General features: G+C 53.7%; 7 protein-coding genes across 7 annotated transcripts; all 7 read right to left on the bottom strand.

Moving 5' to 3' along the window:
* Positions 1–2033: 2033 nt before the first annotated feature.
* On the bottom strand, positions 2034–3899 carry LBRM_20_0180 (hypothetical protein; the record flags this gene model as incomplete). The annotated part of the gene is made up of 1 exon (XM_001564255.2): positions 2034–3899. The coding sequence occupies one exon, from the start codon at positions 3897–3899 to the stop codon at positions 2034–2036; it is 1866 nt and encodes a 621-aa protein (XP_001564305.2).
* Positions 3900–4788: 889 nt separating this feature from the next.
* LBRM_20_0170 (conserved hypothetical protein) lies at positions 4789–5328 on the bottom strand (the record flags this gene model as incomplete). The annotated part of the gene is made up of 1 exon (XM_001564254.1): positions 4789–5328. The coding sequence occupies one exon, from the start codon at positions 5326–5328 to the stop codon at positions 4789–4791; it is 540 nt and encodes a 179-aa protein (XP_001564304.1).
* Positions 5329–7697: 2369 nt separating this feature from the next.
* Positions 7698–9383, bottom strand: LBRM_20_0160 (putative glucose-6-phosphate 1-dehydrogenase; the record flags this gene model as incomplete). Its single annotated transcript, XM_001564253.1, has 1 exon — positions 7698–9383. The coding sequence occupies one exon, from the start codon at positions 9381–9383 to the stop codon at positions 7698–7700; it is 1686 nt and encodes a 561-aa protein (XP_001564303.1).
* A 2665-nt stretch (positions 9384–12048) lies between these two features.
* APX (putative ascorbate-dependent peroxidase) lies at positions 12049–12966 on the bottom strand (the record flags this gene model as incomplete). Its single annotated transcript, XM_001564252.1, has 1 exon — positions 12049–12966. One exon carries the CDS (start codon positions 12964–12966, stop codon positions 12049–12051), a length of 918 nt encoding a protein of 305 aa, XP_001564302.1.
* A 1234-nt stretch (positions 12967–14200) lies between these two features.
* Positions 14201–17353, bottom strand: LBRM_20_0140 (conserved hypothetical protein; the record flags this gene model as incomplete). Its single annotated transcript, XM_001564251.2, has 1 exon — positions 14201–17353. The coding sequence occupies one exon, from the start codon at positions 17351–17353 to the stop codon at positions 14201–14203; it is 3153 nt and encodes a 1050-aa protein (XP_001564301.1).
* Positions 17354–19611: 2258 nt separating this feature from the next.
* Positions 19612–21366, bottom strand: LBRM_20_0130 (conserved hypothetical protein; the record flags this gene model as incomplete). Its single annotated transcript, XM_001564250.1, has 1 exon — positions 19612–21366. The coding sequence occupies one exon, from the start codon at positions 21364–21366 to the stop codon at positions 19612–19614; it is 1755 nt and encodes a 584-aa protein (XP_001564300.1).
* Positions 21367–21873: 507 nt separating this feature from the next.
* LBRM_20_0120 (conserved hypothetical protein) lies at positions 21874–23913 on the bottom strand (the record flags this gene model as incomplete). Its single annotated transcript, XM_001564249.1, has 1 exon — positions 21874–23913. The coding sequence occupies one exon, from the start codon at positions 23911–23913 to the stop codon at positions 21874–21876; it is 2040 nt and encodes a 679-aa protein (XP_001564299.1).
* Between the last annotated feature and the right edge of the window lie 352 nt (positions 23914–24265).

The following is a 24265-nucleotide window of genomic DNA, read 5'->3' as shown; positions in this document are numbered from 1 at the left end:
ACATCAGCGAAAAGCACGCCGAATTGCCCACGTAAAACGAGGCACCTCCCCCATACAGAAGCAAAGCTGACGTTCTGGGGCCAGACGACGTCTGCGCGTACATCTTCGTGGCTACCCCCCCCCCCCACCAAGCCCATCGCTACCTCTTTCAAAGGAGGTCCACAAACCGCATCTCCTCTCTGACCGCGCTTTTTCTCAGCTTTTCGTGTGTTTAAGACTTCTTTACCTATACAGGCAAATCGTGGGGTACGTGAAGTAGTGCAAAGAAGCGAAAAAACGCACGCGATGCACGCATCGAGCGAAACGACAAGGAGGCACACACAACAGCAGCGTACACACACACACACACACACACACACACAGCCGGCAAACATGCGTCGGTGATGAGGCAAGACACCAAACTGAAAAACATGGCAACGAAACAATCAACAAAACAGTACACACGCATTTGCAAAAAGGCTCCAAGAAGCGTCAAAGGATAAATTATACAAAAGGGAAAAGAACAGAAAGAGGGAAGAGGCGCACATGTGTGTGAGCGAGCGTCCAATCCGTGAGACGGGTGCGATGAAGCGATTGCGCCTCTGCAGCACCTCAACCAAGGTCTCATTTCTTCATCCGGCTTGTGCCCCTGCGTTAGCAAGCTGTGGTAGTTGGTATGTGCTTGTGTTCGTGTGTGCGTCTGAGGGGGGAAGGAAGAGGGGTCAGTGGGTGTTGCTCAGTATGCCCCCCTCACCGCCAGCACCGGCACACACGCGTGCGTACTTCATTGATGAACAGCGTTGGAAAAAAAGGAGGAATGAAAGGGGAAAAAAAAAAACAGAAAACAAAAGAGGCGTAAAAGGCGAGAGGGAGAAGAAAACGCCGCGCGGTAAAAAATGAAGGAAGAGAAGTAAACGCAAAGACAACGAAGGTAAACGAAGTGAGACACCCACACACGCACACAGTGATGAGAAGGGGAGGCACACACACACACACACACACACACACACACAGACGCGAGCAGACGGGATAGGGGGAGAAGAAGAGTGATTTTTATTAGTGGATTTTTTAAATTTTATTTTGGTAGGTTGGGTTGATGAAGGAAGAGAGGTTATGGATTTTGGGGGGGGGAAAGAGTTGTTAGAATTTGTTTAATGTTTTATTGGAAGGAGGGAGTTGGTGTTTTTAAGGGAAGTTAGATTTTTGTTTGTGAAAGTGGAAAAAAAGGAAAGGAATAGGTGGAGGTTGAAATAGGATGTAAGGGTGGGGAGATTTGAGTGGGGGGGAGTGGGAAGAAAGGGTTTGATGGAAGTGTGGGGGGTGAGGATGTTTTTGGTTTTTTTTTTGGTGTGTTTTTTGGTGTTTTTTTTGAGGGTGGTTGTTTTTTATTTTTTGTTGGTTTTATTTTTTTTTTTGGGGGGGGGTTGTTGGGTTTTTTAAAGAAATGGGTTGGTTTTTTGGAAATCAAGTGGGGGGGGGGGATTTTGTGTGGTAAAGTTTGGGTTAAAGAAAATGATGGGGACGGGAAGGGGGGGGGGGGAAAAGGAAAGAAAAAGGGGTGTGAGGTCATCAGCTCCCACCAAGTCAAGACGAAGAAAACAAGCCGCAAACAAAACAGGGAAAAAAAAAGAAGACGAGGGACAAACGAGCCCATCCAAGAAGGGCACGGATACACAGCAATAAGCAAAGGAGGAAGCAGCATCACCCGTGACACTCAACACCGTCCGCCTGTCAGGCTGCTGTCCCCATACGTCCGTGAGCCCTCAGACCGTACCTACGCATAGATCGGGAAAGAGAGGGGCCGAGCTGAGGGAAGAAGAGGATAAGCAGGGAAGGAACGAGTCATTCAACATCGGCGACAGGTCACACGACCCGCACGCGCGCACGCGCAAGCAAAAAAAAAAAACGAGGGGAGGGAGGGAAGGGGGAAGAGAGGAGAAGCAAAAACAAGCGCGAATGCGAGAAAAACGAGAAACTAAAGCGCTCAAGTACGCCAGGGCAGGACAACCAAAGCGAGGGAGAGAGCAAATCATGCGCGGCGAGTAAAGATGAATTCAAGGGCAACTCCTTCGCTTGACTTCAATAGCGTCATCCTGGGGCAGAGAAAAACGCCGCTGGAGCTGCTGCGGCGTCAGCCCCTTGCTCACTGTACGTTGGGGATTGGTGAATTTATTGACTGAGTTGCGCTGTTGTCCTGCTGAAGATTGGTGCACCATCACATTGCGCTGCTTCTCAATGACAGCACACGAGAAATGGCTGGGCTGGTTCAACTCTTCACTAAGCTGGTCGTCTGTCTCATGTGTCTCTGACGCGAATGCAGTGACGCAACGGAACGCAGGCGCGGTTTCGAACGGCGCTGATGATGTAGTGATGTGAGACGGCGTCTCTGTTGCGCCGCCGCCACACCGGGCTGCAGGTAAAATACCCCACAAGTCTTCGAATGTGTCATCAGTGGTAGTAGCAGGCGCGGTGGCGGTAACGCCTTCTTCTCCTTCCACGTCCTCGGGGAGGCCCGAGCAGTGGGCATTGGCACTGGTGGTTCGATGTGCTGCGTCTTCTTCGTCGCTCACCTTGCCAACCGCAATGGTACTGTGTGCCTCCGCATCCTGCGCAACGAAAAACGACGAGAGAGACGCCTCATTCGAGTTGATCAATGGGCTGCGAAAGCTGCGCCGCGTGGGTGAGGTGAAAAGATGGTCGCGCTTTTTACGTTTGCTCTTCACGGAAGGCAGAGCAGCAGGCAGCGGCGACGCATTTGCGGCCCCGCGCACTCGAAGTTTGTTGCCCAGCCTCAAAAGAAGATCGTCTGGCTCAGCTGAAGCAGCTGAACGATGGCGCGAGAGTCGGTTCTGCGTCTGCTTGGATTCCCCAATGCAGCCGAACTCAGATGAGAGAGATGCGCTGGGTGGGATGGACGGCGGTATCAAGGAGTAAAGTAGCGGGGACCGCAAGAGCGACTGCTGCTCCAATGGCTCCGACGGCAGACATGAGGACGGCGCTGGCGTGGCGCCGAATCCCTTCGCGGTCTCTGCCCGCGGTGCCCAGACGTTTGGTGACGTCAAAAAAGAGACTTCGGGGACGAGAGGGCTGCTGAAGTCCATCACAAAAGGCTCCGGCGGCCGCATAGGGTAGACCGGCATAAAATCCACGGGTGAAGACATACGACTCACGGAGCGGTTGGCGGAGAACGCGGCGGTTTTGCGCGCTGTGGCCTCCGTCTCGTCGCCCTCAGCCGCGGTATTGGTGGAGAATTGGCCCGGCGTACCCATGAGGGAGGTCAGTGCGCTCTGTGCCGCTGCCAACCTGCTCGACTGCGGCCAACCAGGTGAAAAGAAGAGTGATGATTGCAGACCTGTACGCGAGTCGGTGCGACTACATGTAGACATCGTGTTCGCGTCGACTGCAATGCCGTCGCGCATGGTACCCGACTGCCAAGCCTCTGAAGTAAGGGGGCAGAAAGCCGCCAAGATCGAGGGGGGCTGTCGCGGGGTAACGAGTGGAGATGCGACACCGTGGTTGCTCAGCAGCACCGCAGCACGCGAGAGGCCGCTGCTGCAGCTCTCAGAACAACACTCAGCAGCGGTGGCCAGCATGCCTCGTTGTGTCTCAGAGTCGAAAGATGCAAGAGGTCCTATGAGCACTGCGCCAGTTCCAGTTACACTGTTGCTGAAAGGAAGCTTGCTGGATGGCATGGTGCTGTTGGCGGGCGACATGGTATGCGTGCGTGGCACAGCGCACTTTGGCGACGTCGGGGGGGACGAATCAGTGGGACTGTTCGGCATAAATTGCGGTGCCTTATCAGCTTCCAGGTGCTGCAGGTGGCGTGGTGGGTGTGTCCGATAATGGGGCTTCGAGTCGAAGGAACTACACGAGCTACTGGGACGTTTCTTTTGTCGCTCGCCAATGGTCACCGACGACATGGCGCCACACCCTTCGGAAGATGAGTGCGTGTAATGACGGAGAATATGGTGCTCCGAGTCCGCTTGTGACGACGACAACAGACAAAACAGCAGAAGAAGGCGGGAAGCAGTGACACTTAATTAAGCAAACGACGACGTAAAGAGCGCGAGTGGAGGAAGTGGACGGCACCACACTGCTGTCAGCTTATCACGAAAAATAGGCGGGGAGGAGCTGCGCGCGGCGCGTCGGAAAGAAGCGTAATAAAAAAAACGTGTGTGCAAGAAGACGGAGGAAAAGCGTGAGAGGCTAAGTGAGTGAGCACACGGGCACAAGACACCGACCTGCTAGCCAGGCCTCAGTCGTGCATAGGAGCCCTCATCATAGGACGAGGAGGAGTGAGAGGAAGGAGAAGGCATGGCCTCTGACGCAAGAGGCAGCAGACCCCTCCTCTCCGCCGCATCGCTCACCTGCCTCTCCCCTGTTCAAACAACGAGTAATCTGAAAGACGAGGCACACCTACGCGCACGCAAGCAAACCATTTTCCTCAAGACGCACAACACCCTTTTCTCTTGTCGGCTGTCACTACATCACAACCAATGCAAGAGAGAGAGATAGAGTCGCAGAAAGAGGCACGGAGCAGCACGAAGGAAAAGACACAAAGACATCCCTGGACTTCGCTCTTTCCGATGTGTCCGCCGCCGGAGCTCCGATTATTCGTGAATTAAAGCCAATACACACATCCTCCCACGCGAAGTCGAAGCCGCGCAGCCACGTAGTAGCAGCGGCAAATGGCAAAATAACGAAGGGTAGATGAATCACTCTACAGAGAGGTGGTGCCTCGGAAGTAGGGGAAGTGCGAGGGACCCTCATGGTGGCGCAAACCCCGCCCTCGTGCTGCCAGTCCGTTGCTTACTTTTTTCGATTCTTGCGCTTGCCAGAGGCCTTACGCTTGCCGTGGCCCTTGCGTGAGTGCTTGCGGATCTTGCGGATTTTCTCCAGCTCCTTCATCATGCGCAGCCGAGGCTTCGTTCTCGCGGGGCCCTTCACCTCTTGCCGCAGGCGGCGAAGTTCCTGCTGCACAGTAAACGGGAGGTCATCGAAGTTGGTGGAGGGCAACGTCTTTGCAGACGCAGCGCCGTCTTTGCCGGTGCTCGTTGCGCCACCGCTGGAGGGGCTGAAGAGCGGTTTCACCTCAACCGTCACGTACTCGCTGTCCACCTCGCCTGAGGAGGACGGACCGACGGAGCAGTGCGTGTCAGCAGCGACACTGACCTCTTGGTTCATCATGGTGTCAGGCATCGTGTGCGTGCTGTGCGGAAGAGTAGCCAGTCGTTTCGCGCGGCGACGCCTCTGTGATGCCTCGGTCGCCAACTTCTCGTTGGCGACGTCGGCCGCCACCTCAGGATCGTCGACGCTCATCCATGACATGTCAGCGTCCTCCTCCCTCATTTCCTTGCCCTGGGTGTTGGAGTCGCTCTCCCCTCCTCTATCCTCGGCCTCGTCGTCGTCGGCAAACCGGTCGTCCTGGAGCTTGGGCAAGCGATACGTGTAATCAGGTAAAATCGGCACACGCGCGTAGTTGTTGTACGCCCGTCGCGCCTCCTCGCGCTGCTCTCGCCGTGTCTTGGCGCTGTCCTTGCGCTGCTTGCGCTTCGCATCCACAAAGGCCTGCACCCGTCGCTCGTTCTTCTTCTTGTGCAGCGTGAGTAAGTAGTCCCGGCGCGAAGATTCGTCCAATGTGAACCCTCTGGGTCGCACCCTGGGTGTCGGAAATCCTTGACCCCCTTGCCGTTTTCCTTGACAACATGCCTTTTTTATTCTCTAAACCGTCCAACTTGAAGCCCTTTGCGTTTTTTTTGTTGCCCCCCGGGGGCAAACTTGGGCCTGGGGTCTACATACTTTACCAGGGCGCCCTTTGCCCCACCCCCCGCCCACACACACACGGCCTCCGTCACCTGTCATGGGGCACCGCTACTGCACATTACTCACCGCCGCTATCCTTCCTTGCCTGTACTTGAAGGGCTGTACGAGCTAAAGCCCACTAGTGAGCGCGCCACTCTCGCACATGTGCTGATGGTGCACCACAACAGTAACAGAGAGAAAATTCTCTGTTGTCTTCTTCGTTTGGAAAGAGAGGGAAAAGAACGGAGTGGCGGTAGCAAAGTGAATCTTCTGTGCTCTCTGGGTGTAATTGTGTATGCTCAGCGTGCCCTGCCAGTCCAGTGGGAACAATGAGAAGAATACGTTCGATGGTGTCATGCACTAGACAGCAACGGGAGAGGGAAGCAGAGGGCACTACAAAGGTGAGGGGCGGAGAGGATGATACTCAAGGCAGGCAGGAGTAAAAGAGAGCAGCACCAATTACAGGATCGCCTATAGCCTCGAAACAGCAACAGAGACTGAGAGAGGAGGAGCATGCTACGTTATCTGGAAGCGACAGGGAAAAACGGAAGAGGTACACCCACGCGCATTCTTCTCCCTCTTCACAGATGCGTATTTCGTTGAGGCTGCTCTCGCACATTTCCCTACGACGCATACAGAGCGCTCGAGGGCGTTTGATACATCTCCCTGGTGTGAATTCTGGGCAACTCTGGGAAAGTTACTTGTTTTATTTGTATTCTTCGTTTCTTTTTGTTTCAAGAGCACATCATTTTCGAATTGTCGTCGGGGCTTGCATGTAACTCCGATCAGCGTATGTATCCCTGCTGCTTAAAAGGAAGCCTATCTATCTCGTGTTTCATGCATTCTGGTCTCGATCGCTGTCAGACGACTGGACACATCGCTACATCGCGCGCACGGTACGTGTAAGTGTATATATCCAAGTGGCAATAATAATAAAAAAGGAAGAGGAAAAAGGTCTGGTTTATAGACGGAGAGATGGAGGGAGAGTCATCTGGGAAGGTGGAGGAGGAAGGAGCGGAACGCCACAGTGGCGCGTGTGGGGTGCGGCGGCAAGAAGAGACTCCGAAACGAAAAAACAGCAAAAGCGGCACACAAATGCGGACGCAAGAGAGAAGAAAGCCAGGCTGATCATAGCAAACAGCAAAGGGGGAGTGGAAGAAACGAAAAAAAATTCGGTAACGTATCGACTCTATGCGCGTGCCTTCGTGTTGAGGATCCGCGCACTCTGCCTACATTCGAGCAAACTCTCTCATCCATGTTGTTCTCCCTCCTCTTGTGACCCGGAGCACTTCTCCACCTATGCTGAGCTTCCTGGGCACTCATATTTGTCTTTGACGCCTCTGCTGCGGATCCCGCGAGGGAGATTCCACGTGAAGTGAGAACTTCGTCATTAGTGCTCAAAGGGCAGATGGACGGCAGAGAGGGTGCCGCAGCAAAGCGTTCGACGAGCGCTTCAAGTGACTGAGAAGACGGTAGGAAAGAGTGGGTAAGGAGGATGAGGGCCTATCACTGAGAGAGAAATAGGTGGGAACAAAATCAAACAGGACTAAGCATGCGAAAAAAGGTTGAAGACAACCTTGATAAGGCTGCACGTGTTCACACACCCTCCACCTCTCAGGACCACAGTCCTCATGAATGGGGAGAGAAGGACAGCAAGGGCGAGAGGGGAAAGAGGTACGTAGAGGGTGGAGGTAGGGGATAGGAATCAGCGACTCACTGAGCCGCCTTGACGGGTGCTGGTTATCCTTCTCTCCTCCCTTCTCCACGTTGTTTCCGCAGAGTTGGTAGCTGTATGAAGCAGCGCGCGCCCACGTGATCCTCGGAGGAAGGATAGGCAAGCCTCCAGTATATAAGCCACTGCCTCTCTCGCTGTCGTCGAAAGGGGGCTGTGAAACAAACTGCAATGTTGACCTTTCTTACAGCTTGTTCGAGGGAGCCCAGTGATAGCCCTCTTCCTTCTTGAGGCCGTTGTTGATGATAAAGTCATCCGCTTCCTTGGGTCCGCGAGTGCCGGCTTGGTACGGAATCGGAGCGACTTCGCCACGGTCGATCTGGTGCAAGAGCGGTGTGAAGATGCGCCACGCCACATCGAGTTCGTCCCTGCGCACAAAGTTTGTGGAGTTGCCCAGCAGTGCGTCGTTGATGAGGCTCTCGTAAGCGTCTGGGAGACGTACACTGTACCGGGAGTGGTAGGTGAGATCCAATTCTGTCTGGTGCGTGTGCCGCAAGTCCTCACTATGACCGGGAACTTTTGTGGTAATCTTGAGATACATGGCCTCGGACGGCTGGGCACGAATGACAAGCTCGTTACGCTTTGTTGCATCGCCGTACGGGTGAACCTCATCGTGGAACTGAACGCGAATCGCCACGTACTTCTGCTCCAAGGCCTTGCCAGCCTTGAGAATAAAAGGGACTCCCGACCAGCGGTCGTTGTTGATGTTGAGCCGCAGCACGGCAAACGTGGGGCAAGTACTGCCCTTGGGTACGGTCTCGTCCTCCAGGTAACCTGGGATGGAACCGTCGGCGGAGGCAGTGTACTGGCCCAGCACGCAATTCTCCTTGGTGACGGGCTCAACACACTTCAGCAATGACACCTTCTCGTCGCGGATGCACTCGGCTTCGAGTGACTTCGGCTTCTCCATGGCTAGCAGGGCAAGAATCTGGGTGAGATGGTTTTGCATGACGTCACGAATAATGCCAATGCTATCGAAGTAGCCGCCACGGCCCTCGGTGCCGATCGTCTCCTTGAACGTGATCTGCACGCAAGCGATATTGCTCGAGTTCCACAAAGAGCTGAAGATACGGTTGGCGAAGCGTGTCGTGATGATGTTCTGTACCATCTCCTTCCCGAGATAGTGGTCAATGCGGTACAGCTGCGACTCGTCGAAGAACGGCTCCAGCGCGTGGGACAGCTCGGCGGAACTGTTGGTGTCGTGGCCAAAGGGCTTCTCTATGATCAGCCGCACCCATCCTCCCACCTCCTGCGGCATGGCACCCCTGCGAATGCTCCCACAGACACATGCAAACACCGATGGGGGGAGAGCAAGGTAAAAGAGACGGTCGCCACCGCTCTCAGGGCCCTTGAAAGCATCCTCCTTCTCGCGGATCATCTTGTCGAGACGCTTGAAGTCGTCCACCTTGTCGTACGCTCCCGAGAAGTAGCTAATGTGTTTCAAGAAGTCTTCGGCGTGACATCGAAGCGCCGACAGGTTCAAAAAGTACTTCATGAGCGTCTCACGCTTCCACTTCTCGACATCATCCACCTTGGTGCGAGCATAGCCGACAATGTTGACTTCCGGGGGGAGGAATCCGTCGCAGTAGAGCTGAAAGAGGGCCGGGAATGTCTTCTTCTTGGCCAGATCGCCGCTGGCGCCGATCACAATGATGGTCAACGCACGGTTCTTCTGCTCATCCTTCACCTTGAAGGTGATTCGATCACACGCTTCCATCTGGCGCTGTTTCTGAAGATTAAGCGCTGACTTGGAGATGAACTGCAACACGTTGTCCGGCTTCTGCGCCAGCACCTGTGCGCGGAGCTCGTCCAGAATGCAGCACACGTCAGCCTCATAGGAATTCTGATCAGCACTGGAATCCTCCGACATGGCGAGTACTTAATGCATGTACCAGTGATCAATGTAGGGTGGCCGGAGTCAAACCTAAAACACCATTAAGACGGTTGTATAGGAGGACCCGAATAGGATAACCGACTTTTATCTCTCAAGTCGTGCGTTTTTGTGTGTGTGTTCTTGCTGTTGTTATTCGCTTTCTGCTGCGTTGCTGAAGTGTTGGTCAACGGGGTACGGAGTTTGACAAGAAAGTGGAAAAGTGAGTGTTGCACTCGTGAGTGGATGGCAGAGCAGCACTGCGGGAGCAGCGTACAGAAGTCATTTCACTAACTATGAATCCGTTTTCGTTTCTTAGTGAAGGTAGCTTGACACGGGAACCGTAGAGTAGGAGAGAGATACAAGAGAAGCATCAAGACCTGTACTCTCTCACCATCCTCAACGTGGCTGGTAATGCTGCTAAGCAGTGTTTGTGCGGAGGAATTGATTAATCAACCCGTGGAGAAGCGTTACAGCAAGAAAAAAGTATGTCTGGACTTTCACATTCGTGTGTGCCTTCTCAATTTTCTCTTTCGCTTTCATACAGCACCTCTCCCCCATAAACTAGTGGAGAGAAAAAAAACGGTATTCGAAAAGAAGTAATAAGTGCTAACGATGTCATTGTATAACAAGGGCGTTGCACGTTTCCCGTACTCTCTCCGCACAGACTTGTGCAAGGAGAATACGAGTGTGGATGTAGGTGTGTGTTTGCCTCCTATTCTTCGTTCCATTCACTTTGCAGCGTGCTCATACACACACACAATGCTTGTAGAAGTAGTGAGGTGATCATATAGAGCATATGAGAATCTTTTCACTCTCGTGGTGCTGCGCACTAGCGCATAAGGAAAGAAGAAGAAAGCCCGCACCTCTGTACGATGTGCATCTTTCGCTAGATAGGGGGGGGGGGGGGGGCAGATGAAACTTCGATCAGGAGCAGCGTACACACCGAGACACCTACAGAACAAACGAGCACTGAAATAAATGAGGTAAAAAAAGTCATAAGTCGAAATGTCGCAATAAAAAGAAGAGGAAGGAGAAAAAAGATCATGGGAAGAAGTAGGGTAATGTAAGCGTATGGGTGTGTGCGTGCTTCGCTCCCTTACCAGCTTCGTCGACAAGCCAGAGCGAGAGAGAGTCTGAGGAAGCAACGGAAAGGTCACACACACAAAGGAGGGTCAAAAGAGCAGAGGAATAAAAGCGAGCGGAATGGCACCAGTGGAAGGAAGCAAAAGAAAAAAGGCGACGAAAAAAAAAAAGAGAGATGGAGAGAAGGCGATGAGGTGCTATTGTCAGCTTTCCAGCAAGGAAGAAATTGTAAACGTGACAGTACGGGCTAGTACGAGAAGCAGTGTTACCATGTATAGAACAAGTGGGAGGGAGAACGCTCTTCGTGTTGGCCATTACCGTATCAGCCGCGCATCTCCACAATAGCGCACTAAGAGACATAGTCGTAGAGTCTTTCCCTTTCACCATGCACTGGTTTGTATAGAGCGACGATGATAGAAAAAACTCGACACTATGGCCACGTATGCTGCTGAACGGCTTTAGCGATACAGAGGAGTGAGAATCTGGGAGGCAGCAATAGCGAAACAGCAAAGTAAAAAAAAAACGTTCGATTCCTGCATAGAAGCGTCTACTGGTTTTCAACGGGCCCATTCTCCGCCATGGAGCATGAGGTCAAGTGGAGCACGACCACCCCCGACCCTGCCACAGGCGCCCATCGCCGGGTGCGAAGCAGGGCTAGACACGCGGTGCAGCAGTGCGCCGACCCCATCATCTGAGCACGCCCACCACCGCTAACTCCACCCACCCGCTGTGCCGGTCGCCGCCTGGCGCATCCCTCGAGGTGGCTCAGGCTCCCCACCCGTAGGCAGCGAGGACCGGGCCGGGCACCTTCAAGCTGTACTGACGCCTCGCCCGTCATACGGATGGTACAGACGTGCTCGCTGTCGCGGCTCGCTGCGACGCAGCGCCATCCACAGCCTGACCGCTGGCATCAGCAGTGGTAAAGCGCTCCGACCTCCCCACATCGTAGGTGCTTGGCCCATCTACCACCAGACGTGGCTCGGCATCGGCAGAGACAGGGGAAGCGGCCGCTTGGCCTCTCCGCACGCACAGAGTGGGGGCACTGGACTCTGGATACCGCCACGCGCTGGGGGGTTCCTCCATCATCAGGGCAGAAAGGTGGGCTTTTAAAACGGAGGAAAACAAAAAGTGCGGAAAAACAGCTACAAGCAGCATCGTTCTCTTCCCTTCATCGCCGAATCCGCACCCCAAACAGAGAAGCATACATTGCATCTTTGCTTCCTCTCCCACTTTTTCACAGTCTGCCTTCTCATCTGCCGTTGCCTCATGCTTTGCGCACAGGGGCATACAGATTGCGTCAGCTACACTTCCATTAGCGGTGCTGAACTTTGCTCAGGCACATACACGTGCAAGAGGAAACACAGATCGAGAGCCTCTACTGTCCCAGAGCCGACTGAGGAAGGAAGAGGAGAAACGGAAGCGAGGGCCAAAGGCTACTGACCTCCACCATCAAATTGAAAATATAATGTAACGACGGCGAGACCCCAGCAGCAGCACAAAGCGCAACTGCCCATGGTGTGCCTCTCCTGCGGAAGGCGAGGGAGAGAAGGAAAACCACCAAGATGTACTACACTCCTTTTTAGCATTCCACTGCCGGTGCTTTGCGAAGGTTTTTGGTGCCCAGCTCCGTCAACTTCTTGAACGCCGCGGAAAAATCTTTGTTGAAGCGGTCGTTGTCGTTTGCGTATAGCTCAACGTACTTGCGGTACTTGGGGTCGAGAATCAGGGACATGTCACTGGGAAGCATCATCAGTTTCGTAGTCGCGCGGTCCATCAGCTGCATCTTCTGGATCTTGGGATTCACCACCCACTCCTCACTGAGAAGTTGCGTGAAGAAGGAGTTGTCGAACCCGTTCTTGTCGTGTGTCCACGGCCCATCGAAGCCGGAGTACTTGAGGTGGCACTCACCGCAAGTGTGCGCACCGATAAGCGCCACCGTCTCCTGATCATTGAACCCGAGACGCGTGAAGACCTCGCGCACGTGATCCTGCGTCTTTCCACCGTCCGGCAGGCGCCCGTCCGGTCCGCACACAGAGCCGTCCTTCGCATCCACGCGACCCCAGCTGAACGGAATACTCGGACCACCCATGTACTCAATAGCCACGTAGGCGGCAAGCACCCACAAATCTGCATAAGATATTTGCGGATACTTTTTCTTGAACGGCTCCAGCGCCCTGCGAGGGACTTCGAGACCGTTGTTACCCTCGTATTGGCACTCTGGTTTGAAGCGCATCGACGCCGAGTTCGGAGCGCCGTCCTTCTTAAAGCAGTCGTAAGAGCCAGCCTCGTGCCACGCGAGACGAACCAGCGAAGGTCCAAGATCGAGATTATCAGAAATCATCGCCTCAATGTCGGAACGGAGTGACTTGATATCAAACGGCGGCTCATTCGCCCGAGAGCCGAAGCTGGCACACGAAACAATCATGGCACCGCTCACGAAGGAGCCGGCAGCGATGCCAGCAAAGAGCCCCTTCGCTCGCCGCGAGGTACCGGTCATGGACGGCACGAATCTGGGCAAAACGCGCTGCCCAAGGCGGACACAAGAACAGCGGAACATGGCTGGCGAGCGTAAGATTCCCTCGTAGGGTTTATCTTTTTATTTCCGGTTGCGAGTCGTGTTTTTTTTTTTTGCGTTGCTAAGCGCGGAGGAGACGTTGTGGTAGAGCAACAGTCAATCTAGATGGCGTGCGCAATGAGACAGCGAAAGCAGGACAAGGTTGCAATGGTACTGACAAGAACATCGCGCACAGCCGAACATCGGATGTTACGAGCGAAGACCCTTACGAAGGTTTTGCGAAAGCGGTCATTCAGCGTGGCTGTCTTCGGCATGAGAGCCAACAGTAAAGAAACACACCAGCTTAACATGCTTGTGAGTCGAGAGCGAAAGAGTCGGTAACACGCAGTGGTGGCTTGCATACCGAGGTTCAGCGCCTGTACGCCCCTTCTCCTAGAGAGCCCAGCCTAGCGCACTTTGGCAGCGCCGGAATCCAGTACATGAAGAGAACAGCTCAGTAGGCTGCACTCGTACACAAGTCACCCTCAAACAGCCGCATTGAAAGGGATTCTTTTCGTTTGAGCCTTCTATAGCTGCGCATCGGGATTACGCAACCAGTCGCGAAAGGGGAGAGCGAGACGCACACAGCATAAATAGTTTAGTGAACCGTGCCGCTATGAATGCATGACTGAAGGTGAGCAAAGCGAAAGCAAAGATGAGCCCAACCGTTCTGGCCACGCGTCACATGAAAATTGGCTAACAAGGATTGGTAGGGAGGGGCCGAGTTGGGGAATAAACAAAGACACGCTGACATACCGGCGCGATATCAAGGAAGCACAAGGCAGTCGTGAAACAGCGCACTTGGAGCGGCAGTACACCACGACCCACACACAACAAATAGTAGTAGCGAGTACAGAGTGAAGCAGGGCAGCTCCCATCAGTGCCTGTGACCACACTTGACGGGGGGAAAAAGTAAAAGCCGTAGTAACGAGCCTATAAGCATGCATCGTATTGTTTTCTCTTCCGTTGTTCTGGTATGAGAAGTGAAAGGGAGTCGGGCAGCACAGAGGAGGCTAGGAGGAAGGCGTGAGAGAGTCTGACGCGGACGATCTCTGGTGTACGTAAGAACAGTCACCAAAGATCGGCAATTTACGTTGACACGGTGGACGCTTGACTAGGAAAGCAAATCTGACAATTCATATTGTGGCAGCCCAGCGGAACTACAAAAATGGGGACTTCACCTCTTTGACTTCAATAACGTCTCCGCCGCGTTACCCTTTCCAGAAGCCGTCCGGGCGCCGTTGCCATCTGGAACAGAATTCCTCGCTCTCTCATCTTTAACCAATAGCTGCCCACGCGCATCGCGACTGTAGGTTGCATCGAGCACGGGCGGATCACTCAACGCCCCATTTGAGAAGGGATAGAGATCTGAAGAGGCGGCGGACGTCTGAGAGACCACATTTTCCATGTTCAGCTCGGTCGCCGCTGAGGAAAAAAAACGTGCAGGCAAGAGCTCAGCACTGCCGGCCGCGGCGGTGCCGAACTTGGTCTGCGGCGTGGTCGAGTCTTGTAGAGAGCGTGTGAGGTGCGTCGAGGCACTGTATGGCATTATCTGCTGACGGGGTATTGGCGGCAGAGAGACGAGCGCGCTACGAGCAGTGCTGCGATGTAGCGCGTTAGAGAAGTAGCTCTCGCCAGCTACAGTGCTATCGAGGCGTACCGCAGATCGAGTCGACGTAAAGTTCGCGCCGCCTTCCCAGTAGTTCTTGTACACAGTAATGATTTGCAACACGGCATCTGCGTTGAAGTAGACTTCCTTCCCCTTCTTCATCGTGTCGTGCGTCTCCCCGCGCCACACCGAGTCCAGTGTGTTTAAAAGATCAGCCGGGCAGGGGTTGGGCTGCAGAAAGCGCTCCATACAATTGCCTGGGGCAAGCAATGGCAGAAACGTGGCACATCCATTGGAAGACATGTATACTGAAAGACGGGCACCTTGCAGTAAGTACGCTGCGTAGAGTGCCATTATTCGCCCACTCACCTCGACAGGATTGTCGCTACTAAACCTGCCTACCAACGGCGAATTGTGCGGCGCTTGGCGCCTCGCCATGAGGGCCTTGGTGACTCCGTCGTCCTCACCGGCATCGATGAGGTCCTGCGGCTGAGCCAGTACACTCACACTGCGCATGCTGTCTGGCATACACTTTGTCGTGCTGGACTGTGTGACGTAGGGGTGAAAGGTCCACTGCTGTCGAAGATAAAACAGAAGCGTCAAAGTGCTGTTGAAGTAGTTCTGAAATGCCTCCTGCATTTCCTTAGAGACTACCGCCGGCTTCGAGTCACCAGTAACGGACCCACTGTGCTGGGTAAACGTAGTCACACCTCCACCCGTTGCAATGTTGTTTGACTGAGGCAAAACTGAGGGCAACATACCACTGATAATTCGCGCTTGTCTTAGCTGATCGCATAGACGGCGCTGAAGAGCCGCGTTGGAAGGCGGCTTCCGCAAGCCACTGGTCGTGCTCGCCAACTCCGCCGATTCAATTACGCTTGAAGAAAAACACAGAGCCACGAAATAGCGCATGACGTGAGTGACCTGAAAACGATTGAGTGTAGATGCGAAGTTGGCCGAATTGTTCGGTAGGACGTCAAGATCCATGGTCCGCACTTGGCGGTACACCGCAGGAATGTTGCTCTCTCGTGTCTTCATGGAGAGCTCTGATTTCTCCGTCGGCGACCGCGCCTCATCCGACTCGGCGCGCTGGCGAATGCAATTGAGGAACTGCTGCTGAAGTGTTTCTGCCACCGGGTCGACAATGGACTCGTTGCGAGAGGGCGATTTTTCGGTTCTGGCGCGCACCACTGCAACGCGGATGACACGTACCACAGGGTACCTCCGTGGCACGTGTATTGCGTCCACCGCATAGCGAATGAGCACCAAAAGCGACACTTTCTTTCTGCGGGTGCGTCGACGAGCGTTGGAAAGGTTGAGAAACACCGGGTACGCGGTAAAGGCGCCCAGCGTAAGGAAACTGACTACTGCTCCCATCGACAGGAAAGCAAAGCCACAGCACACAGCTAAACCGAGTCCGACCAGTTGTCGGCGGTTGTGCCGGGCAAGGTGGGCAGCCAAGGCAAGTTCGTAGTAAGTGTCATCCATCAAACCACGCGAGAAAAAGACCCGCGCGCGCAGCAGACTGTTCAGGAGGGCGTTCTCTCGACTGTAGAGGAACGGCTGAAAGTTGGTGGTGCCGCTTCCCACCACAGACGGCGCGGTGACACGGGAGGCAGTGTGGTCACTCACAGGAACATAGTAGAAGAGCGAAATATTACGAAGGACACTCAACAAGACAAGTGCCAAAGTCAGTACGAACAACATGTCGAAGAGGTCTGCGTAGAGCGCGATGACAATCGCTGTGAGCGCCATCCCTGTCTTACGAGGCACGCGCCAGGAAGCCACGTCGACCATGCGAAGAAGTACGTCGACGAGTGCAACGTACGGGAGTAACACAAAGTGGATGGCTCGCGAATTGAGAGCCTCTGACTCCATCTCAGCAGCAGACTCTCCGGCTGCTCCATTCGAAACAAGTGGCAGTGCGGTACTGGGCTCGTTGGAATCCATGGCAGTAGTGATGCGCTTCGTCGTACCCACGGAACTGTGGTTCGGTATAGGCCCTCCCCTCGGAACGCGTCCAAATGTGTATCCGTTGAACTGAACAGAGAGCACGGCGCTCCCATTCCTCTCGCCTCGGCCGAACATGGCATTCGTGATCAAAGTGTCCAGGTTGTGTGCCTCTACGGCGCTCACAACGGCCCGCTTCGCTTGCATCGCAATCCGGACCGTTTTCCTGGCCAACATCAGTTCGCGCAGGCATATCTTTGCGATACCAATGCATAGCGGAGTGTCGTGCCTGTCCCTACTGACGGCCATGTCGCCGATCGCCCTTTTTACAACTTGTTGTGCGTTGTAATCCAGCTGTGGGGGTAGCTGCAGTAGCCGAATCTTCACGACGCTGTGGGCGGCAGCCGGGGGAAGGGATGCTAGAACTACCTCCTTCACCTCCGCGCTGTAGTAGGCTGTCCCGACAGCGCTGTTGTTCCAGTGACTCTTGACTCGCGCCTCGTGTTGCTTCTTGTCCATCGTTGCACCAAAGCACTTGCTCTCCATCTCAGTTAGACGCTCCACTACGACCTGCAGCTTCAGCTCAGGAGTGAAAGGCGCCGTGTGCTGGAGGCGCAGCAGTGAGCCGCCGTGCCAGGTGCGCCTCGCAGGCTCCTCAGCAGCGTTGCTTTGGCCACTGTAGGAAGAGAGGAGCTGCTTTACACGGTAAAAGCTCTGCGGGTCAAAAGCACAGGCATGCTCTACCTCGCATAGTCGAATTTCGACGTGCATGTTTGTTTAAATATAGTCTTTTGTTGCAGCGCCTTCAGTTTTCAAAGTCTCGCCAAATGCGGAACGCAAAACACAATCGAGGCGAAACGTCTGCTTGTGCAGCCGCATCCGCCCTTCGCTTTTTTTTTTGCCTCTTCGGTGGACGTCGAGCTGAATTTAACTATACAAGAAGCCTGTAAGCTGAGAGAGGCGAGTAAGAGCAAGAAGAAAGCGGGGAGGTGGAGATAAAGAGCAGCACAAACGGAAAGAGAAAAGGGCAAAACAGAGACAGAGCGGAAGCTGCATTAATAGATGAGATCGTAACATATGGTGTACTTCCTCGAATACACTCGACAATCAACGACCCCATTACCATACACGGCGAAGTGCTCCCCGCCACCTCATGCAAGAAAAGGCGTCACTTCTTTTTGTGTGTGCGTTCGGCTTGTAGCGTGCAGCATAGACCACCTCGCATTTTACAATTGTCTGCGGACTTATGGAGACGAGGGGTGAGAGCCATTCTCTTCTTTTGTGTATGTCACCCCCCCCCTTTCTTGGTTGTACCACCGGCGTCAGCGAACCGCCTTCCCACTCAGGAGCAGCATTTCCGGCTGCTGCTGTCTTTTTCTCCTCGTCCGCTGGTAGGAATGGTGAAGGCGGCATCTATGCCCTGGCGACAAGCGCTCGCTGCATTCACGCGACTACGTTACAGAGGAAACGAAGTCATCGTCACTCGACAAACAAATTGTGACACAAGTTCGGTGGCCTCCGTAAACTCTGCAAAGACGATGCTCTGGCGCCCCTCAAACTCGCTTGCAACAACATGTGTGGCCTTGAGGAAAAACTGTCCAGTGTCAGCTGTTTCTCTGTGGCTCTGCGCTATGTCCGACGCGACCGTACTTCTGGGCGACTCACTTGACGAGTACACCTTCGCACTCGAAGAGGCAGTATCTCGGGTCGATGTAAAATCCAGCCCAAGCTGCGTGACAGATCCGCTACTGCTGCTAGACCAGGATGAGGTGGAGAGCGCTTCAACAAGGGCCTCAACAGCCTTGGAGGTCTCTCTCGCCATTGACGGCCAGTAGCTCTCGGTATTGGCTCCCACCTTGTTGGCAGACCGACTCTGGTCCACCTTGGCTAACGGCGAGCTGTTGCCGCGCAAGGCGCTCGAATTCTGTCGCTCCGGGCTAGGAGAAATTAGCGTCCTGGGGCCAGCGGATCGCGCAGTCCCCCGTCGTCTCAATTTGCTGGAATCGCAGCCGTTCAGGGAAGGCGCAGAGAAATCGACTGGTGGGTCTCTCCTATTCTCTCTCGATTCTGGTGCTACGTGTAGAAAAGACTCTATCAGATTCGGCTCAACGATGACCTCTTCGAGGATGTCGCGCCATGGGCTTTTCTTGACGTCTTGAGAATTCATCGATGTTGCTCATTGTTTGAATCAGTCACATTCCTTGGAACGGTTTGATCCCCGACTCTTAGGGGTGGGGGGCAGGGAGCAGAATGGACAAAAATGTACGAAAGAAAACCTCCGTTTTGCATTCGCGGTGCAAGTTCAAGCCAACGAGTGCGTTCAAAGTACACGCAGGTGCTTCTGGCTTCTCGCCTTTGAGGTCTGCAGCCCACTGCGTCCAGGCGCACCACCTTTCTGTAAACAATAATGGAGCTAGCTGGTAACACGCATGTTCAATGTGTATCAAGGAGAGGAGAGGAGAGGACTGAGTGGAGTAAAGTGAAAGAGACACCCCGAATGTATGCAATCTTAGCCCTCTGGCATAGGACAGCCGGAGCCAGCGTTTGAAATATAGTGAAGTACCAATACATGCACGTTGCCTCCCCTTTTCTTCCCCCTTATCTACCCCTGCATCCGTATCCAGGTGTCGATAACAACCAACGTGGCGGAGGAAGAGGGGAGGGGGGATCATGCTCGAGTGAGCATTACAATCCTCTTCTCCAACTCATCTGTGGAATTACTTTTTTCCCTCTTGTCGTGCCTTAGAACTCTTACATGCTCGTTAAGTACAGCAATAAGGAACGGTTCCAACTCAAAAGCCACGGGAGAGAATCCTAGGCGCACAGGCAAGGAAGAAAAGAGAGAACAACGAGAAGTCGATCAAGAGATGGTGTACGCCTCGTACGTGCTAGACATCTAAGACTCCAATACCGATGAACATCAAGCATGCAGCACGTTATCAAGTGTCATGCATCCACTGTAAAGCTGCAAAGCGCTGCAAGGCAGCAAGCAGCGAAGGTACAGCACGGCGTAAGAGCACACGATAAGACTACTGATTCTTCTTCTCTGCCTCGGCAGCCTCTACTCCAGGAACGGCTTCCTCTGCCGCATCTGTGCCGCTGTCTCCGTCGAAGCGAGACATATCAACGGGGTAAATCCAGCGCTGGTACAGAAGAATGGCAAATACAATATCGTCTTGAAAGCAGGCAAGTCGATGCAGCCATGGCATCTTAATGACAAAAGCAAAGAGGTCGTCGATGACGGTGTTGAGGGATTTGTAGATGAACGTGCGCCACGGAAGCTGACCAACGCTCTTCATTTTGTAGTTGATGAAAATCTGAGGGGTCATCTGCGCAAAGCCAAAGCTATAGATGAACTGAACCTGCGTGGAGATGAGGAAAGAGTACCAGTTGCGATGTGTTTTGTACAAAGCTGAGTACACAGCGTAGCCGCTCAGGAGCGGAATCATCGCGTAGATGAGATACCGGACCGCCACGTCGTCGTGCTTCTGCGTCCTGGAATCGTACGAGTCATTAAAGCCGATGTCATACCCGGAAATCCTCCATATTCCCTTCTTTCTCGCCGATTCCCTCGCAGCCCCCTGTGCTTCGGCGACGGTCGTGACTTGAGTCTCGACTTTTACGATCTTCAGCGTCTTTGCAAGCTTCCAATACTCCATGAGCGCGCCCATTCCAGATGGTACGAGCACGGCCCACGAAGTTTCGCTGTTCTCGAGGAGGTAGAGGAAAATGATGGACTGAAAGTAGCAGTTGATGACGATGCTCCGGACAGAGAGACCCCGAAAGTCCTTACGGCCCTTCCAGAACTTCACATCGTTGGAGAAGGCGAGAAACTCGAACACGGAGTGCAGAAGCGTCACAATCGCTGTGACAATGAGGAGGAGTGGATTCTTTGTGCTCACATCTAACAGCATCCTTTTTGTCGTCTCCGCCTCGGAGGCCTTCGAAAGGCCGAAAGCCGCCTGCGTCGCCATCGACATTTCGAACTGGGTGTATAGAAGCGCCTTCCATCGCGGAAGTGGAGTGAGGTGCACAGTGAAGTTGAGCGGCTGTGATGCGCTGCTTGCATTCAGCTTCACATGGTGCTCGCGCAGCACCCAGAAGTTATTGATGTAAAGCGAAGGGCCGTAGAAGCCGGGCTGCGACTCTACCACAGGAGTGAACTCAAAGCAGGGGTCCGGAAGAGGGTAATCGAAGAAGACGACAGGGCTCAGTGTCACCTCCGGCTGGAAGTACTGTTTGTACGCACTGCTGTTAGGCACCGCCACGATCGCGCTCTCACCCTCGTTGTCATTTCCAAAGAGATACTTCTTCGGCACAGCAGCATCGTGGAAAAAACGTACAAGCGGCGCTGTTGATGAAAATGTGTAGTTGCGCAGAGACCACTGGACTCTCAGAGTTACTGTACAGTTGACGGCTACGCACGGCTTCAGATTGACGGGGATTGTTACGCTACGGTTGGCCGCCGCCAACGCATCGTGATCGAAAAAAAGATTCTCGAATTTGAGAGGCTCGAACAGGGGTGGCTGCGTTTCAACTACGATGCTGAAGCGCTCCCCATGTCGAGCAAGCGGACGCAAACTGGACAACGTGGACGTCAGAGCTGGCGCCTGAGTTTGCACTGACCTCGTGCTCTCCACGGGGACCATCGGCGCCTTTCCAAAGATGTTGATGACCACGAGCGCTAGGAACACGTAGAGTAGCGCATTGGACAAAAAAGACCTCACTTTTCCTTGGTTGACGTTGTTGCCGTCGCGAATCTGTGGAGTGTCTGCGTTGGTCATTGTCCCCGCAACGATGAAATTCGAAGGCAGACCAATGTGCTCGCGGCAGCACTCCTGCCAGGGAAGGATGCGTTTACTTTCACTGAAACAGTGTCTGCTGTAAATGCAGATGGGTCAGTCTCGCGGGAAAGTCTTAAAGACAGGCTACGAAACAAAAAAAAGAGCAGATGGTTGAAGAGAAATTGAGAATGAGGAGGACAATTTTGGAGTATGCGGGTGTGTGTGTGTGTGTTTTATTTGAAGCGTAGTCAGGGACAACTTTTCTCTGCCTCGACCAAACGGTGGGTGACTCCTCAGAAGACCCCTCGCTAGAGGAATCCACCCTGTACTGCAATGTGCGTTCTCGGTGATCCAGAAGGTTTTTGCGCTTTCAAGCAACAGTACCAGGTTGCTCGACCGCTGCCACAAGGCACTGAGTCAATCCGGCGCACATGTGCAGAGCTCTCGCGCAGCCGTGACACGATCTACGGTTTGCTTCTTTTTCTTTCCACAACGCGTGTACTGTCGCTAGTGTAAAAAGCCAAGTGTGAGCCCGGCATCCCACCAATCCAGTGTGCAGATGGGAATTTGTGCCACTGTCAGCAGACCTCCTGACAACGCATTCACAAAATGGGTTGGCGGCAATGCCCGTAAAAAGCGGGCAAAGAGTTGTGGACGAAGAGAACTATCGATACCCTTGGAGCTCCGTACAGCGGCTTGTGAGGATGGTCCAGTTACGGCGCAAATAAGGGCAAGCGCAACGGACACACACACCATCACCACGAGTGTCTTCCACGCTGCGGATGGCCGCCCTTGTGCCCGCTTTCGCCACACCTGTGCACTTGTCAACGGGGCATCAGAGCCGAGGCCCTTGCGGTACTCCACACGTGCGAGATCCAGGTTCCACGGCGATTTGAGGCGCGCAGGCACCATTACTTTTGGCCCACGCTCCATCGCCACAAGTCGACTCATCTCCGGGTCATGTACCTGACACAAAACGTCGAGCTTCTGTTGAGATGCACCCGGTCCGGTACCCGCACCTCGGGAGAACGCGATGACTACAACATTCTGCAAGTCAGAACTCGGCGCAATGTCGACGGCATCCATCGACTGGCCATGCTGCTGGGCATGCTTGCGACCAAGCGCAAGGATGAGAGCCTTGTACTTGAGGCTCGCAATATCCATCCACGCCACAGTCTCGTTGTCAAGATCGGCAACGACGTATTCGTCTTCTTGTGTTATGTAGGACTGAACACACGTGCCTTGCTCAGCCGTCTGCGTGGCGTCGACGTTGGTAGATTGAGCTACTGTAGTCTGCGCGCTCGCTGCAGTCAGTACTTTTGGCTCTTCCGCCCCAGTAGCCGCTGCTCTCACGCTGGCCCTCCCGTGGACAATCGGTGTATCCCATGGCAACATGAAAAACTGGCAGAGGGAAACGAAGTGCACAATGTACACCACTACTCGATACGCGCTGGAGATGCGACACGTGAAGACAAACAAATCGTCGACGAGAAACATCAGTTCGCTTGTTGCAAACCGGGTCCACGTGAACCTTCCACTGGCCATGTCCACATACGTGAGCGGCAGCGAGCATTTACGCATTAAAAAGTTGTCATACATGTTTGGCGAGAATCTGTACAGGAAAGAGAGAACGTAGACGCTGCCATACAGCATGCGGAAGGCCTCTTCCATCGATATCGTGGTACTCTCACTCCACAACACAGCAATGTGTGTAGCACTCGCGCAGCCCAGCAAGACAAACGCGTCGCGCACCACATCAAAATACGAATTTTGCCGCACCTCATCCATTGACTTCTGCTGCGCAGAGGCTTTTGCCACTGAGAGAAAGTAGTACAAGACTTCGATCACAGTCACAATATTGAAGCCACTGGCAAATAAGGTCTCGTGCACCGCGCAAAAGACCAAAATGACAACGCTGCACACCACTCTGAGCAGGGAGCTCTTCCTCGCGCTGGGGGGGTACACGTGCAGCAATATCATGAAGACATTCATCGCCGCATCTCCAGATATCTGAAACCCGCGGAACGATAGCAACGAGCGGAGCGTCATGAGGCCCCCATGGTATTGGTTTGCGAGAGTCAATTCGTGGTCACTGCGTGACAACAAGATGTCGTATGCCTCTTTGATGCGCTCCGTCTTCTCCCGACAAAACTGACCACAGTTCGGATTGTGATCTGGGTGCCAGCGCTTCATCATAGTTCGATACCCCCGCGTGATTTCAGTGGGCGTCGCAGTTGAGGGGACCTCCAAAGCCTTGTAGTAGTCATCTACTTCAACGTCAATCAGCACCCGCCACATCGGCCATATACTCCACAACACAGCGAGGAAAAGCACCAGGAGGCCGAGAATGCGAATCATCAGCCCAACTCGATTGCGAAAGCGATTTTCAAAAAGACGCTTTCTCTCAAGATACTCCCGAAAGCAGCAGTCCAGCCACTCCCCGGTGAGCACCGCCTGCACAGTCGCTTCATCATGCGGCGGAACAACGACGCGAGGGGCAGTGCCTGCTTTCGACTTCACCGCAAACACCCGCCCCATGCGCTTCATTCGCACCACAAATCGTCGAAAGTCATTGTTCTTCTCAAGCGCATCGGCCGAAAGACTATGAGACTCTCCGTTTACATTGCCCTTCATTTTCACAGTAACGAGTATCTTTCTCGCGTGGAAAACCTGATCATAAGAGTCCTACAAAAAGCAAAAACAGCCCTGAAGATGCATAATATTTACAATGGCCACAGAGAAGTGACAAGAACGAATAACAAAAAAAAAAAAACGGAAAGTAAAGCGGGACAGTAGCCATGCTAATGCCCTCTTGAGATTCCCTCCGCCCCCTCAGCCCGCAGAGCCATCAAATAATTTCGCTGTACACCAGTAGCTAGATCGCCTTTGCTTTCTCAGA

This window comes from Leishmania braziliensis (genome assembly GCF_000002845.2).
Source record: "Leishmania braziliensis MHOM/BR/75/M2904 contig, possible fusion of chromosomes 20 and 34".
NCBI classification, from domain to species: domain Eukaryota; phylum Euglenozoa; class Kinetoplastea; order Trypanosomatida; family Trypanosomatidae; genus Leishmania; species Leishmania braziliensis.
This window is presented reverse-complemented; position numbering and strand designations above follow the sequence as displayed.